Source organism: Amphiprion ocellaris, chromosome 16 (genome assembly GCF_022539595.1).
Source record: "Amphiprion ocellaris isolate individual 3 ecotype Okinawa chromosome 16, ASM2253959v1, whole genome shotgun sequence".
NCBI lineage: Eukaryota > Metazoa > Chordata > Actinopteri > Pomacentridae > Amphiprion > Amphiprion ocellaris.
In genome coordinates, this window is record NC_072781.1 from 8,522,917 (window position 1) to 8,540,247 (window position 17,331).

A 17,331-nucleotide genomic window follows, 5' to 3' on the forward strand; every position below is an offset into this window, starting at 1 on the left:
AGGCTATATATGGTGATTAGAAAACCCTTGTGCAACTTTGTTAGCACATGAATAAAAGTGTGTTTTCATGAAAAACATGAAATTGCCTGGATGACTCCAAACTTTGGAATGGTAGTGTGTATATAAATATTTCCTTGGTATCATGTCTAGGGCAGCAGCAGTACTGTAGGTAGAGGTAGCTCACTGTTCAAACTGTGGAACACTATGACGTGCCCTTCTCTTTATCGAGGGATCAATAATTTTCACCACACTTGGTACACTGGGACACTGACAGACCCATATATCAATTTGCTCCCCTGGTGACATCTGCTATTGTTTGAGCTCAGAAGTAGTCAGGACTAAAGGTGTTTGAAGATACATCATGGTAAAGCATGGTGCTACATGCGTGGGGGGTGTCTAACTGGACTGTTAGCCCACTGCTGTGTTAACCTTGAATAAAACAGTACTGCCTTCCAGGTGTAATAAACAGAATAAAAATGATACTTGTGACTCTGGTAGGTGCAAGGTTGTTCTGCTGTGATTATGGAAACTTAACCTGACGCTAAATTTGAAGTAAACATGTAATTTCAGGGCCAGTTCAACCTCCTGCTGGATGTTCTGCCAGCAAATAGAAGAAAAAGAAATCAAGAAACAGACACATAGAAAGAGACAGCCTTGAAACGGGCTAACGACACAAAATGTTAATGTAAAGGAATGAAGCAACAGGGAGCATGATTGAACTAATGACAAGCTTGGTGGAGAGAAACAGTGTGAGGGATTGAATTAACTTTAAGGAGTGAAGCTAATGAGTCCTTGGTGACCAAGGAAAAACACTCACGTAGGCTGGCTCATCTCATTAATTCTTTAAACCTTACACATTTAACATTTTTTAGAGATGCCTTCAAGCCCTTTGAATCCCCAGCAAACCAGCAGACATTGGTCCTGGTATTTTGCTCAGGAGGAAAGCATGCACCCCTATATGAGGGCCCGTCATCCGGGATGAAACAAGAGACCTTTAAACAGACATGGTATTCAGCATTGACACTCTTTATGTTATCTGTTTGCCATCGTTTCAGCTCTGTCAAATCTTTTTAATGCCATGTCAAGACTGCTTTGGGGCCAGTTTTGAGTCTGAAAACAACATAATAAGCGACGAGAGCAAAGAGCCAACCATAGACCAGAGAACACACTGAACAAGTTCGAAGTGGCTCACTTTCTTCATCTTCATCCAACTCTGGCGCACTTGTCGCTTCATTTTCCATCTGATGAGCTTCGTATGGGGGACTTTAGGTCAAGTTCAGAGACGAGGCAGAGAAGTGAAGAGGAGGAGGCAGCAAAAGGTCACTGTCTCCACAAAAAAAAGAGTGCACTTTACTTCACATGAATGATTGGTCCGAGTACTTGTAACAAAAAAAGGGCATCAAGTGATGGAAGGGTAAGGAGCGCGTTGTGCTGGAGTGCCTCTTGATAGCGACACTCTTGGATAAAGTCTCAAGTTTTATCAATATCCTATTCAAATAAAGAGTCTTTTAATAAACTCTCTCTGGATGCAACAATGAAAATATGAAACCCATTCAAACTGGACAAAATTACCATCACATTACCAAAACGGGAGAGAGGCATGCAGGTTGATATTACGCCATAGTCTGCACCGCACTATTCAATATTTCAGGTTATATTATTGAGCACTTATGGAAGTTTTTGTCATCGACCTTTCTTTTTGCATGGTTTTAAGACTGTAGTCTTAATGTGGGGCTTATAATAAATCAAAGGGCTTGTCATAACGATTACTGTAACTTTAGGAATATCGCAGTGGCTATAAGTTGAAGCTGGAGTGCTGCCCAGGCCAGTACTTGCTGTACACTCACACTTGCTGGCAGGATATTCAGTAATCTTAGTTTTATGAATCAATTTAGCACCCAAATAGATGAAAAAATATATATATATTCAGGTTCCTCTGAAGAGAAAATATTGCTTGGGTACAGCTGCACTTAAAGCTACTGTGCTAAAGAGAAGTGGCGATATCTAAAGGATCCCCCTTGAAGCTTGGAGCACTGCATTCCTTTACCACGGGTGAATATGCTTGATTTCCCATCAAACCACTTGTTTTTGTGCATTCGGCACATCCAGAGGATAGCATTTAAGGTCAAGCATACATTTAAGTGACGGATACGATTGCTTGCATCATCAGCCTATAGAGGGTTTTTTTTTTTTTTTTTTTTTACTTAGATTGCCTCATTGAAGTGGGTGTCAGCTTTCATCAAAATGCAATGATTTGCCAGCTTTTAGAGTGAATCTACCTTGGCAGAACAGCACATAAAAGAATGCTAAATTGACTTCATTTTAATAAAGCCCTTCAGTAACACTCATTTCTGATTTCCTATAAGCTGTTGCTCAATGTGCAGAGGCTTGAGAGGCTCCTCACTCGCTTCAGGCAACAGCAGATACAAATCATGAATTTGTAGAGACAAGATAAAAGCTAGGAGACGGCATTCTCATTTATGGACACACTGATTTCCCACTGCTGTTGTAGGAAGCTTTCAGTCAATGGGAAAATACATCCTCTGTCTCTCTACCACTTTTCTCTCTCCACATAAGCAGCTGCCCCTATACAACGAGATAGAAATCTCTTCAATCTGATTAAATACTTTTGGATTTAGTTCATAGTCTGAATAAGCAAAGGAGCCTATAGAAAGCAGGCTTTGTCTTCCCAGAAGAGATCTACTCTTGAAGTGAGTAAGACTTTGTGTGTTGTGTCTGGCACCTGTCAGTTGGTCTGCAGAAGCAGCAGCTTAGATAAATTAAACATGCTATGCTTCATTTGAGCAACTGGGTTTCTATTCCCTTGTGACCTTTATTTTTTTTCTAAAGTGAAAACCTCTGAAATAAAACACAGCAACCATTAAATAAAAAAGGACAACGTGTTTGTCTCACAATGTCTATATACCAAGGTCTATTGTCGTAAATGAGCCCAATATAATTTCACTGAGACAATCAATGAAGGAACAACTGTTGATAAAGTATAGTGTCTTGACAGTTGCAAATGTTATGTTTCTGAGCAGGGCTCCTCTTCCACAGGGAACCTTACATTTTCTTGGCACATCTGCTTTGGATTAAATTTGTTCTTCTGCGAAGCCAAAGAAAGTGGATTATATATTTAATTGTTTGTCTATCTTTTTCTGACCCTGACCAAACAAAGCCAGGCAGACGGGTGATTATGTTGTTTGCTTTCCCATTCACAAACGTGAATGAATATAAAGGCAAATGCTCAGAAAAGATGCGATCTTATTATGTGCCATTTGTATGGTTTCTGTGTGACAGAAGAGAAGAGATGAAACACATTTAGAAGGATAATTGCTTTGGTCAATAACACTGGGTTGCCTGTTTTACATTCCATTATGGGGAGGACAGGCTCTGGCCCTTTTCATCACAGAGAGATAAATAAAAGGATGGTGGAGCCAGAAGAGACCCATATCCCAGGTAAATGAGAGCTTTATGAGGAAGATTAGTGCAAATCCCTCACACACAGCGCATCGGCACATGTGGGGCAAGAGAGGCTTTCAGATACAGGCTTGGCTACCTCCATCTCACAAATTCCCCCAGCAATCGATCAAAGCCCCAAATCACAGTTGCACACAGGGAGGAAGGAGTAGGTGAGACTGTGTGACAGCCTGAATTGTAGGCTATTGCACCGACGAATGGGCAGCCTGATCTGATACAGAGCCACCCATTCATACTCTCTGGATACAAATATGCACATAAGGCGTTTGCATATGTGTGCACACACAATTTCTCACTCTGAGATGCACAGTCACCCTCAAAGCAGAGCTCAGACTACATACAGTACTGCAAGGCAGCAGAGCATCTGTGAAATAGTATCTCGATTGTATAAATAAGCTCTGGATGCCATCTGTAGTGAGAACTGCTCATTAAACTGTGTTAACCTGCAGTACCAATATCTGCGGTGAGAACTGAGTGAGAAAAAACACACACCTGCTCCATTAAGGGAAAAACATTTCTCATTCCCTCAATGAACATATAGCTCCTCCCCAAGCAGCAGTGAGAACACCCCAACGCACACACACATTCACACTCGCACGTACAGATCAACAAAATGCAGATGGCACTCAAACACTCGCAGCAAAGGCCCATGAAGGTGAGGAAGGAAAAAAGAGAGGAAAATCAGAGACGGCCGAGAAGTGGGTGCAGGTGATGGAGAGGCCAGGTGAGAAGATGAAGGAAGAAAGAAAAGAAAAGGAGGTGCAGAAGAGTTTCACCTGACACACTCGAGTGCTAATCATGCTTCAGTGACTCCTGCACCACTGTAGCGCAGGCACACCACGGTAAATACAGCCTCATTAATGGAGCCCCACATCACGACTGTATGCCAAACACCATCTGTATACACTCAGACACATGCATATTGGCGCTTTACCCTGGGAGAGCTGTGCAAATACGCACACTAAGAGCAACAAGAATTTATTTATCTTTAATTTAAGACACAATCCAAATGACAACCCGCTATGTCTGACAAAACATCCTCCTATAACCCGCCTGCGTCAAGAGCCATCAGCTGTGCGACTTTACTCTATTACACTACGGCACTCAACAATCCCAACAGAGGCAAGTATTAATATGCATTACATTACCAAAGCAACACTCACTGCGATGCAAAAACAATCCCAACAGTGTAATCCACACTACTTGAGAGCAGCAGCATTTACGATTCTGAAATGCAGTGGTGAAGTGGGAAAAGAAACAAGGGAGGAAAAATAGTTGGGTGACTGTTTGGCACGTACCGTTTTCGCTTTCCTCGGGAATGGTCTTGATGGTCGCAGGGGGGCCTGGCCGGGACAGCTTACACTCTGCATGTGCAAAAAGAAAACATGAATTAACAATATCGATAACTCTATTACTCTATGCTGAATTTAAATAATTTATAAACACACTACATTGTGTCTCATGGAAGCATATGACTGCAGATGTGATAAAAGTGGCATTGCCCTTCAATCTACTCAAATATTTTTTTTTCATTTAAATATTGGTTTGAGGGCCAGAAAGGAAAAATTATCTAGTATTTAATCTGAAGAAAACTTCAAGTTGGCAACACTTGGTCTAAAATAGCTAATTTTACACATAAAGTAGTTAAAAGTAGCTCCACCCTGACTAGCTTTAATAGAAATGCTACTTTCAAAATGCTACTTTCAGGACGCACTCATACATCACAAATAAAAAATGTCACGAGGGCCATTTTTCAGCAGAATGAGCACTTCGATACTGCAGTACTTAACTTAAATAGAATATTGAACGAAATATGGAATTGTCTGAATATTGCAGACAGCAATTGTAGAACAATAGTGGGAAAAAAACTGAAATACAATCAATAACACAGTAAAAACACCATTGCTTCTGCGGAATAAATATCAAAGTGTCAGTTCAGTGTCTTCCTGTCATATCATAAGCTGTGACACTGATGCATCATTGTACAGCAGGTGGCATCGATGGCTGCTGCCACAGAGCCATCAGCAGGAATGGACTGGACGATATTGACACCAGACAAACGGGGTGGTGAAAGCATGTGGCAACATCATAAGAAGAGCGCCGACGAGAGCGGCTTCACAGATGGAGGTCACGGCAGCTAGATGGTACGAGCGCATGGGACACAGGTAATGGCAGCTTGACAGACAGCACCAGATGGGGCAGCAGGAGAGGTGGAGAGGAGGAGACAGGAGAAAGGGAGGTGTCTAGTCCAGAGAAATAGATGCTGCAAAGGCAACGCACCGTGCAGCTGCTGTGAGGAAAGTTCAGGAGTAAATGTCTTTCAACAGGGAAGATAGAGGGAAATGCAGAAAGAGAGAAAATAGGGATGTAGTAATACAAAAGGAAACAGATAACAGATGTTGGCCCTCTTACCCTCATACTGCCAGTCTGAAGGAGTCAGAGGTTAATGTAGCCAGAGGAAGGCAGAGCAGAGGCATGAAAGGAAAAACAAAAAAAGAAGAAGCATGAAACGGTTAAGGAACAGCTCTGAAGTTAAGAGGGAAGAAGAGAAAAACACCATTATAACAAAGAAGAGTTATTAGAACAAAATGAAGAAGGGAGACAGTTTTAGGGAGGATATGCTGAAGAGGCCTCCACTGGAGAAATGATGGATGTTAGTGAACCACACAGTATTTTTTCATTTTTTACAGACACGGCCAGCAGATCTCATCTTACTGCCAGTAACTGCTGGCTGACATTATACCACAAGAGAAGTAGTGAGGTGCATTGTGAATTTGAATCAAGCTAACACTTTCTGTCTGTAAAGGAAGTGGTAACATGTTCTGGAAAGAAGGAAAAAGAATAAAAGAATCGTCAAGGCTGTGGCTCAAGTGGTAGAGCAGGTTGTTTATTCATCCAAGAGCTGGCAGGTTAATCCCTGGCTGCTTCTGTCCATGTGTTGAAGACACTAAACCCCGAGTTGGAGCTGATGTCGCAGCTCTGTCGCTCTTGGCACATAAAAACTGTAAATGATCAGTAATGCACTGAGGTAAAAAGGTGCCAAATAAGCGTACTTAATGTACTATTTACATGCCATAAACCATCCATCAGAATTTCTTTCCATCTCTCTCTTTCAAATTACCCTGCCTTCATCTTAGAACACATTGAACCTCAAGCATGTTGCCGTCAGGTGGTGTCTTCTTACATGTAAGCAGAGATGTACAGAATGACACCACATCAACAGTCAGCGCTCTAGTGTTCCACACCTGCCTTCTGTTGCCTGACATCAATTGTGCAACTATGCACCTGTTGGCAGGTGCAAAACAGAGGATAGTTTTCATATTAAATATGCATGCCCATGAGCCTTCACTAATGTGGTGTTTTAACAGTGCATATTAATTAGACATTAAAAAAAAACTCAGAAAGTGATGTTGGTTCAGTCTTAATCATGTCTGTTTCTAAAGTGTAGATACACACAATAATTAGCAATTTAATGGCAATGAAAACCTGAGGCTACAATAGGGAACATTTCGTGCAAATCAGTAATCGCAATTCAGTTGCTTGTTCATTCTAATATAAATTAGTGTCATGATCTGGACTTTTTTAATTAGAGTAAGTGTACAGCTAAAATTTCATCCACGCAAGGGATCCTTGCTCCCTGTGCCACTGGGACTGCAAAGATCAATTCTCATGAAAAGAATGTGTAAAAGGCATATACAACCATGTCCTGATCTAAAGTCCTTGAGTTATAATTCTCAACACATACACATCTCCCATTGCTAATTCCTACGGTGTAGTCGCCATTCATATTCAGAGTTCTGTGATTTTATAGCAATTAGAAAACCTGCACCCGTCTCCAGAAGAGATAGGGTTTCCTTTAATAGCGACAAAATGAACAGAGCAAGTGGGTCACACCTCGCAATCTGAGACATAAACAACAAGCAACATCAAAATAAGTATGCAAATCTGCTCTGAGAGAATATACTCTGTGTGAAGTACAAGCAGAAGAGTGTGTGCCCTTGTGTGCACACGCATGTGTGTGTGTGTAATAAAACTTACTTGCACTCATTTTGAGAAAGCTTTTTAAGGGATCACAGACAGTCTGTTTTGTTAGTTTTGCATATGTGTGTTCAGGCAGATGTGTGTACGTGTTTCTCTCTCTGTGCATGTGTTTGTGTGTAGCTTTAAGGGGTAGTTGCAGCAGTGGCAGAAAAAGACGTGAAGAGTCTTGTTTGAAGACAAAAGCCTGAACCTAGCTGAGATAAAGAATAGCACCTGCATTTGCAGTGATAATGGCCCGATACTGCGATCAGAGCGGCAACATATGTTGCACTCAAATGCATGCGAACACAAACGCATACACACAAAAATTCACAGTCATGTTCATTGCAAAACTGAAATGATCCCAACTTCTTGCCACGGTTACACCTTTAAGCAGCGGGTGATATTTTCTAATGTCATTTTATGTCAAGCTTGCCTCTCATTTAATAAGCCTCCAGGTGTAATGAGGAAATATAAAAGACATTTTCTCGCCAATTCACTTTCCCCATGGTTCACTGCATTTAAACAAGAATGTGCCAGTTAAGTTCTATCGCATGTCCTGTGCACCTCCTCTTTAAACACCCACTCAAATAATAAAAAGGAGGATAAAGCATGCAGCTTCTAACACATGCGAAAATATAGTGAACACGTTTGATCAGAAAACTACTCCATTAGTTGTAAAATAAATAAATAAATAAATAAATAACTAAATAAATTTTTGATTGCAGATGCAGAAAGACATGGAGAGAACACTAAATGGAAATGATAATTTGGTGCGTTAAGCTTCTTTTAATCTGCAGTAGCTACACTATCTTAAGTATACACCTCTGGCATGTTGAGTTAAAAATAAAAAGGCAGATGAGGGACAAATTTTAAATATTCTATGAGCGGTGCAGTTGAAAACATGCACAAGTGATTATTAGATCTATGTTGTAAAGATATGTGATGCACTTGGTTATTGATAGTAGCAAAATAGCAGCTAGGCTGAGGGAGTTACTGAGGTCTGAAGTCGGTTAACAATTGCGTTGATTTTTAGCAGTAATTACGTTTTAAAATAATAAAAAAACAACAACATATGCATCTCAACTGTATTTTGGGGCTACATTGTCATGGATACATTGTAAAAAGGCTGATAAATGGTTGAGATGCTGTGCAAGTATCAAAACAGCACTCATACTTTCCATTATTTTGTTGCAAAGAGCTGTAGCAAAATTTTCTGTACAAACCAATATCATTCAAAAAGAAGAAGCCAGTGGTACAGCGTCATGTGCAGGGTATTGCTGTTTTATAATTTTATCTGGGTTATTCACCTCTTGCTTAAGGAGCTAAGATCAGTAGTAACATGTATTATAATATACTCAAATTGAATATTGATTTCTAGGTGTCAAAATTTCAATCCTGTTTTGGTGGATTCTGTCACTGGTTGAGTGCGATTATGTCTGATGACACTTGAAAGACTGACAACTGTATATTTTTGCAGCTGGTTTAAAGACATCTTCTTCACAGGAGATGGAAAACACATATGATGTTTGCTCAGCTGTTAAAAACTGCATCAGTCTAGTTAGTACAATGATGGAAAATGTTATTTAATGCAAGCAGCAATTATAAATACAATACTGAAAGTGAGGCAGACTAAACTGGATGGGTTTAGCCAGACCCATACATGAGAATTAATCTTGAAATATTTGTGAATCCAAACTCCTGTTTACTATAGAAGAAAAACTGCATATACAGTAGCTCTACGATGTTTGCATTTATCATATTGGAACATCCAGGGTATTATGTTAGGTGCACGTTCACCAAATGTTTAAGACAAAAGCATGGCTCAAAGAATTAAGTCCAATTAATACGGGTAGATAGAATATACTCAGACAATCACGCCGTTACTTGCAAGGGGAGAGGTGGAAGCCAGTAGTTTGACTCAACATGTTCTGACCAACCTCACATTGCATGAACACTCCAGATCAATTTTGACTTCTAGGTGTGCTGCACTAAATTGCCTACAAATGGGACCACTAAAAGCTGGGGTCATGTGCTTTTTTTGTTTCAATCTCCACAAATTCCTCTGACTAAGAAGACTATTCATTGAAAGTGGAATCAGAGATTCAAAGAGAGGGGAATCATAACAATGGCAACAAGCAGCACTTGATCAGTAATAGGTAATCAGGCCACTCGTCAAAGCTTCATCCAAAGACAATCAAAATCTTCTCATTCTGACCTTGGGGCAATTTGCTTTCAGCTAAAGAGATCTTGTCATTAATCAACCTAACAATGTTGACTTGAAGCAGTAAAACCTCAATTACGAAATTGTTGCTGCTTGACTCAGAGGAATCAGGTGGAAAAAAGACAAATGATTGCAAGCAAACCTCAATCAATTTGTAGAGACGCTTGTGATTGAAGAAAAAAGTTTGCCCTGCTAAATTATAACATTCAGGAAAAGTGTAGAAAGCTGAGCAGGAGTTATCAGACAATGTAAAAACAGGAACACAGTGCTCCCAGTTGAATGTTTCCCAGTTTAAACATCAACTGCTCAACTTCTGGGCACTTTAAGTTCACTTTTAATGTCATACATTATCTTCTAATACAGAATATTTTAAATTAACAGTGATAATGGCTCAATAAATCAGTGTTGACATTCATGACGGCATATGGAATAATTTTTGGGCTTGCAAAGGGTATCTATGTACTTCTGTGTACCACAAGAAAATGAAAGCTTTCATATGCATCATAAATGAACAATGTATGCTTATATATATTCTAATTTTTAAATGAGAAAGTTTTCAACCTCCCAAGTAATTCAGGTCTTCACAAGGCAGCTCACTGACTGCTACACTGCCATTGTGATGAGATGAATTCTGCTCACTGACATTTAGCTTCGAAAGGCATTTTTACCTGCCACTCGATTCAATAGCCTGTGCTTTCCTGTGGCTTCATCTGCAGAAGCACCTTTTTAGCAACCAATAAATCAAAGTGCTGCATCCTACGGAGTGGAGATCTCAAAAAAACACACTTTAAAGGACAACTAACCTAACAAGCAATGTTGTCCAGGAGGCTGCACTGTCTCAATCAATCTCACAGACCTTTACAAGGAACCTATAAAGCATCAGAGGCAACTTATTTAGATAACCAAGAAATGCAAATCATCTCACAGGCTGCCATGAAACATGCTTGGCCTCTCTCGATGTGGGTAGTCATTTAAAACTGTCAAAGAACGCGAGGATCAAAAAAAAAAGGGAGGGAAAGAAAAATTATCGAGAAAGGGCAAAAGCAATGAAGAGGAAAGTAGGAACTCATTTCTCATCCTTGAGATGGATGGCAAACTGCCAACTCAACACAAGGTTCCTCTTATCATAAAATGTTTCATACTCTATGTCCATATGCAATCATAAACGATTCTGCCCTTTCCTATAAATATCAGGCCCTATGAGATAAGGAAAAACCTAACAGAGCCTATGGAAAGTTATTCTGGCATGGACATGAAAATCATGATGAGATCATTTATCTTCATTTAGCATCAGTGGTCCACCTAAAGGGGGAATGTTTGGAATGTCGGCTGACCTCTAGTTTAACCAGAATCCGTGGGGGGAAAAAAAATCTAGAAAAAAAAGGCTGGAGGTTAGACTTATGTCAAATCCCTAGAGTGGCAGACAGCCCAGGGCAGGAGTGAGTGGAGAGAGAGCAAACATGGACATTGGTTTAATTTCTCAGTTGGATTAGTGGAGTTTATTTTGTACGGATCGATGTCCAGCGGGCCAGAGGGGCATTCTGGGACAGGTCTACCAGGACCTGGTAAAGGATGGTGAGAGGGACAAAGGGCAGCTGTCCAGTGGCACACATTGCTTGGTAATGGCTGCTTATGGGCAGACAGCAGGTCAGAATAGATGAGCAGTCCTTGTTACAGTGAGCAGGGCTCAGGCCAGGTGTCCATAGGGGTTTGCTGTTGAAGCTGTGCATTGTTATTCACATTACACAGAAATAAACTAATTCTAAATGTTGTAATTGCTGCCTTGATTTCAATTATGCATCATTTTTAACACCTAATTATAACTTCATCCACAGCTCTCAGCTAGCACGTAGGAACTTCATTTACATTTTCACACAAAGCTCCAACTTACCATTTGCTTCTAATGCAGTTCATGTTGAACGAGCACTTGATTTGTACAAAAAGCACTAATTAGTCAAAAACTGTAATGGTTTCTGCTACAAAAATTGCAAATTTGTCCACAAATGTTCTTATTGTACATTCCAGTTCACCAAGTCACCACTATCATACATCTCATGCGGTTTTATGACTATAATTTTGTGTGATTTACAGCATTCAGATGGTGCTGTTGCATTTTAAATATGTTATTAGAAAAGGTACAACTGATTACTCAGCTGTGAATTTTTCCAAGAATATCACATTTGTGATCAGCTTTAATAGCGAAAGGCATTATGTTACTCTATTGTCAGGAGACAGAGGTAACATAATACAATTAGATACATTTCTAAAAAAAATGTCTTCAAAATGCACAGCACAGTATAATATAATACTGGACACAATTATGAAGATTGTCTTTTTAGGGCCAATGCTGAAATATTAGATGCATATTGCATCTTGTATGCAGCACGATAAACAAATCTGAAATACTACTCTGAGTTGCCTTTTTAATATATATTGTTTATGTATTTTTTCATGATGTTTTTTGTGGTGGACTGATTAGTTGGAGGAGACAAGTGTAAAAGAGAAGCTAAGTCACCACTGGTTATTAACAACGTAACATCATAGCATAAAACCCATTCTTGCCAAGAATGTTATTCCTCACAAACTGAATGTGCAAAGACATGGAGGCAAACAAATTATTCCTAAATTCACATACATAGAATATTTGTGGTTAAGGCATTCCTGCAGCTTTGATTTGATGTCAATGTTCTCTTTTATTTCTCTTTTATTACTCTGCCTTTTTATCCCTTTTAAATTTTTCACTGCTTGCAGTCCCTCTTTCTAACCTCCTGATCTCAATCTATTTCTATCTTTTATTTTCTCTTCAGCTTCTCTCTTAACCCCTTGTGTGATCTCGTCCTTTTAACCAGCTTTTAATTAGCTATCCATTCTGTACATTTTTGTCATTTTATAAGTTCTGCCTGTCAAAGCACTTTGTGAATGTTCTTCTTAAAGATGCTATCCAAGTAAAGTTATTATTATTATTATACACGACACCAAGGCCTCTAGCAGATAACTCAGACTCTAAATCAGTTAATTTTGACCAAACCAGATGCAAAACAACAGTTTGTGAATTATGTAACTTGCAGCAACCCCTCACACAAAGACATTCAGCCATTCACTATTCTGTTACAGTATATAAGAGAAACAAAAGCACCTAAATGGATGTGGAGACACGCTGTGATATGTGCTTCTTGCTGTGTGCCTATGTTGAGCACAAGGAGTGCAATAACACTCTGACTCTCTTCAAATCTCTGCCTCTTTCTTTACACATCATTAGAAATAAAGGTCTATTTGCAGGGCTCGTTACGGTAATTGTGCGTATGTTCTTATTCTTAAAGGTCACACGTTGTGGGGAATATACATATGGAATGTAGAGAAAAATGGGGGACAGACAGTAAAGAAAGAAAAAGCAGAAAGTGATTGTAAAAGTGAAGAAGAAAGCCACAGAGGCAGAGGTGGAAATGAATTTCTGCCCCATTATGTAAATTATTAATGGCTAATAATGGATAATGAGTAAAGGGGACTACTTCACTGATGTGTAATCCCTTTCAGAGACTCTCTCCAGTCCTCTTCTTCACACTCCCCCCTCATCGCTGCCTACCTTTGCCTCCCCGTGAGGTTAACCACACAGACAGCGGGGCAAAGGTTGCAATCACACTCCCAATGAATAGTCCAGCATGCTCACGCTCACGTACCGAGCTCTAAGAAGGGCCTGTTGGTGCAGACCCCAGGCAGCACAGGGCACAGTCTTACCAAGAGTGGCCCCCTCCCTTCTTGTGCTGCCCAGAGCCTGATTAGAGCCTACTGGCGAGCAGATTAAAACCCCTTCCCCCCCGTCACTCCGCTGCTTCCCCACTCCACAGGCTTCTACTGCAGCCAGACACAGTCTGCACATCTGGCCCCTAATCAGTCAGACCCAAAAATAGACAAACAATTGTGGGTCAGAATGGATGTGCAGATGGGAAGAGGAGGGAGGAGAGGTAACAGGCAGAGGGATGGAAAAAAGTATGAGAGACAGAGGTAGGCTGTTGTCACTTGGCAGAAATGTCCATGGGAATATTAACTCATGCACACCTCATTGCACACACACAAGCACAGACACACAATACGACTAAGCGTGTTTATGCATGGGTGTATTTGTCTGACATCTGGGTTTAGCGATGGAGGGATTTAGAGGTATGGACAGTGTACATCTGTCGACTGTGCTTTGGACTTAAGCTCGACCTTTCGTGACCATTTGTTAAACTGCTGCATGCAACTCTCACAAAAATCGATGGACACATGGATGGATATATGAGGTACATTGCAGCACAAAGATGCATACATACTGTCAAAAATGATTCTTGTCGAGAGGGAGCATTGAACCAAGAATAAAACACGGTCAGAATCAGATGTTGCAAGGAAAGGAGGGGAGAATGAAAGAACGGCACATGGAAGAAAGGATTATTAATGAAAAATGCAAGCAGAAAAATGTATTAAGGAAATGAATTAAGGGACAGAACTCAGAGGGAATGTGGGTGGAGAAACCGAGGACAGAAACAGAAGGGAACATTGTCTGAATTTCCTTTGTGTTGTTCTCAATTAATTGAGACTAACCAGCCATTTTTCTCTTGACAGATGCGGAAATTTTCGAAGTTCTTTTTCATGGGGAATGAGCCATTAGTCAATTATGGCAAAGTGACACACAGTAGCATTCATAAATAAGCTTTAATATGCAGTATAGCTTAAGAGCTCTCTGCATGGATGCATTCATTCAGGGTAGAATATTAAGACTAAACCATATGGGGCTTTTGTCAATTAAATGAATTGATTGGTGGGGGAAAAAATTCACAAGTTTTGTCAAAGTCAGTGCAATTATTTCATACTGTGTCCAAAATCGCATTAACAAGAAGCATAAAAAACATAACATCTGTTTGCTAATTAAATGAAGACTAGAAAAATACAGAGACACTGCTGAAAAGTGAAGTCTCTCCACAGCTCAGTGCCGTCCAAAACTTCCAGCTGCTATTTTCGGTTGATGGACAGACAACAAACAAGTTGACAGAGTCAAAAGCCAAGGACGCCTTGAGGTGGGTAGAGCAGGGAGATTTATGAGTGTGAAGATGAGCGATGTGGTGTCGAAGGAGGTGGAAATCCCAGCTTGCACGAAAATCATCCCTGGTTACAGTGTGTGACAAAGCGAGACAACAACAGCACCCACATTTGCCGTCAGACTTCAGACCACAACAATACACCGTCTCACCCACCGCTCCAACTATGACACTGTGGATCATTTGCTGGCAGACTGTGATCCAATCAGAGCTGATTTGCAGGCCTCAATTATTTCTGTCTGAAACCAGTCAAATTACAGGCTGCAGACACATCCATAATTAGCAGAAAAAAAGCTCTTTTGACATGGACAGACAAATAATGTCTATGTCTATATATACTCAGTCATGACTATATTGTACATATCTCAAATTACCTTTTATACTATAGTTTTTTTTATAGTTAGTTATTTTCTTCTAGCAAGCAGTGAGTTACCCGCCGCAGTAGGAATTATAGACAATGAGACACAGATGAATGTTCTTTGAAAGCAAATGCTTTTGAGCAAATGTTTCATGCATCTCTGTTGTTTTCTCTTTTGTACTGAACATAACAAACAAAGTGCATGCTGCACCGTGGATGTTGTGTACTGATGGTATGGATCAGTGGTATTCCGCAGGGTTTTTGCTGCCAAACCATAACCACACACAGAGCTCAGGATGGGAATCCTCTGGTCCCTGTCAAAGGAGAACATAATCCTGGCAGCAGTGACATATCTCCATTTTCTGCCAAAGCAAATTAGTCGTACATACACATAAATTAAAGGAGACAGGGCTGGACTTAAACACTGGTGATGATGTGTGACGTCTGAGCTGAAACACATAATCTAACGCCTAAAACTTTTAAACGTGAAGTACTCACAAACTGTTGTAACCAGACAAACAAATCAAACTATTATTGTCACTTTATATTAAAATCATTTAGCATGGCAGGCATCACTTGAATGTACCATGTCAACTACTATGACTTCCTCTCCACACTGATGCGTGAATATTACGAGGAGAGACCTGGAAAAGAATGACACATAAGTAACACTAGAGCATGGCTGCTTTAGTAATCACACGCTTCCTGAAGCAGAAATTAATTTTAAGCAAACCTAAAGGATCATTTGTCCTGTATGTCAAGATACATATAACACGTTTACACTTACAGTGTCATCACAGGTTGTAACAGAAACTACCACAAAAAAACAATAAACACACATACGCTGGGGGCTGTTGTTAAGTTCCACCATTGTTATGTTTTGGATCAATGGTTTAGTCACTCCACACAACACTCCAGATCTATTAATGTGGTCAGAGCCTCGGTGTGAGACTTGATCAAGAAGGAAACCACAATGTTCTCCTCCAGAGGTTCAGTCAGTCCTAAAGCAAAATCACTTCTTTACTAAGAGTAGCTAAACCATATAAACCGAAGAAGCAACTATAAGCTCTTAATTGAAGCTGCAATAGAAGAGCTACCACTCTTATCTAAAACTGCTTTTACATTAATACACTTGTCAAGGAAGGCCGGGAAGCACGACAGGGATGAAAAGAAAGAAGGAAATGGGGCTGGGATAAAGGGAATTTGCTTCTGAAAAATACAGCGTCTTAAAATTGACCTGAATTGCAATATTGCCACACAGGCGGGAATTGAAGCATGTCTGTGTGAGAGCGCAGCCTCCCCTCAGCACTGCATTTAAAGACATGCCAGTCTGAGTTGGAATTCACTTTTAACTGGCACCTGCTACAAACTCAGGGAGTTGAAACTACAAATGCAGAAGATTCTCTCTGTGACGTGGGAACTCAAACATTCAACTACAAGGAGAATCCTCTTGCTATGATCAGTGAACCGTGTAGGGAAGAAAGTTTCATCTTTACCTCTCTTTAAAGAATGACTCTTCAAACTCATTATGCAAATTTGAACAAGAGGACAGTAAGAATACGACGATAAGAAATTTGCTCTGTAGCATTGTGCACATTATCAACACATTTTTATATTGTTTTCCTTAATCAAAATTGCTTATTTATGTACCAGCTTAAACAAAATGTATTATTTCTACATTGTTTTAAATACTGTCAAGAGAAAACAAACAGTAAATTGTCATATATCTCATAACCATGAGGACATGGAAACTCTGATAACTTGCAAGTAAATACCTCTGAGGTAGAAAATACGTTTTTTTCATCTGGTTCAAGGGCTCCACATGTCAGTTTGGCCCATAATTTATCAATAACAATAGTGTGCATGGCCTTTTCCACACTAGCAGGTTTTCTCTTGGCAGTGCGGCCACAGTTAACTGAAAAGGGAGAGGCCTGAGGGCGATGGCCTGAGCGCTGGATGCACATACCTTCCGTGTCCTGGCCCCAGCTGTGGGATAGCAAAGAGAGGATTGTCATTCCTGTCCCCAGCCACCTGACAAGCCACCACCCCCGTCGCATCTTCTGTCAAGCGTTATTGCCTGCCCACCTGGACAAAAAAGAAAGAAAAAGAATATGACACTGAAAAGGATTTTCCATTCATGTCTCAGCAAGCCCTCTGGGCTTCAGGCAAGCACAGCT

General features: G+C 40.3%; 1 protein-coding gene across 5 annotated transcripts in view; it reads right to left on the minus strand.

Annotated features, from left to right (window-relative positions):
- Positions 1-17,331, minus strand: part of LOC111575536 (protocadherin-15-like) — a 207,642-nt gene that overhangs the window by 116,827 nt on the left and 73,484 nt on the right. For 3 of the 5 annotated variants that reach the window (XM_035953017.2, XM_055018616.1, XM_055018617.1), the window contains 3 exons: positions 17,121-17,239; positions 5,893-5,907; positions 4,779-4,844 (listed from right to left, as the gene is read on the minus strand). In XM_035953017.2, coding sequence (XP_035808910.2) covers positions 4,779-4,844; positions 5,893-5,907; positions 17,121-17,211 — 172 coding nt within the window. In that variant the 5' untranslated portion in view covers positions 17,212-17,239. The remainder of the gene's footprint in view (positions 1-4,778; positions 4,845-5,892; positions 5,908-17,120; positions 17,240-17,331) is intronic. The other 2 variants (XM_055018618.1, XM_055018619.1) reach the window with 1 other exon arrangement.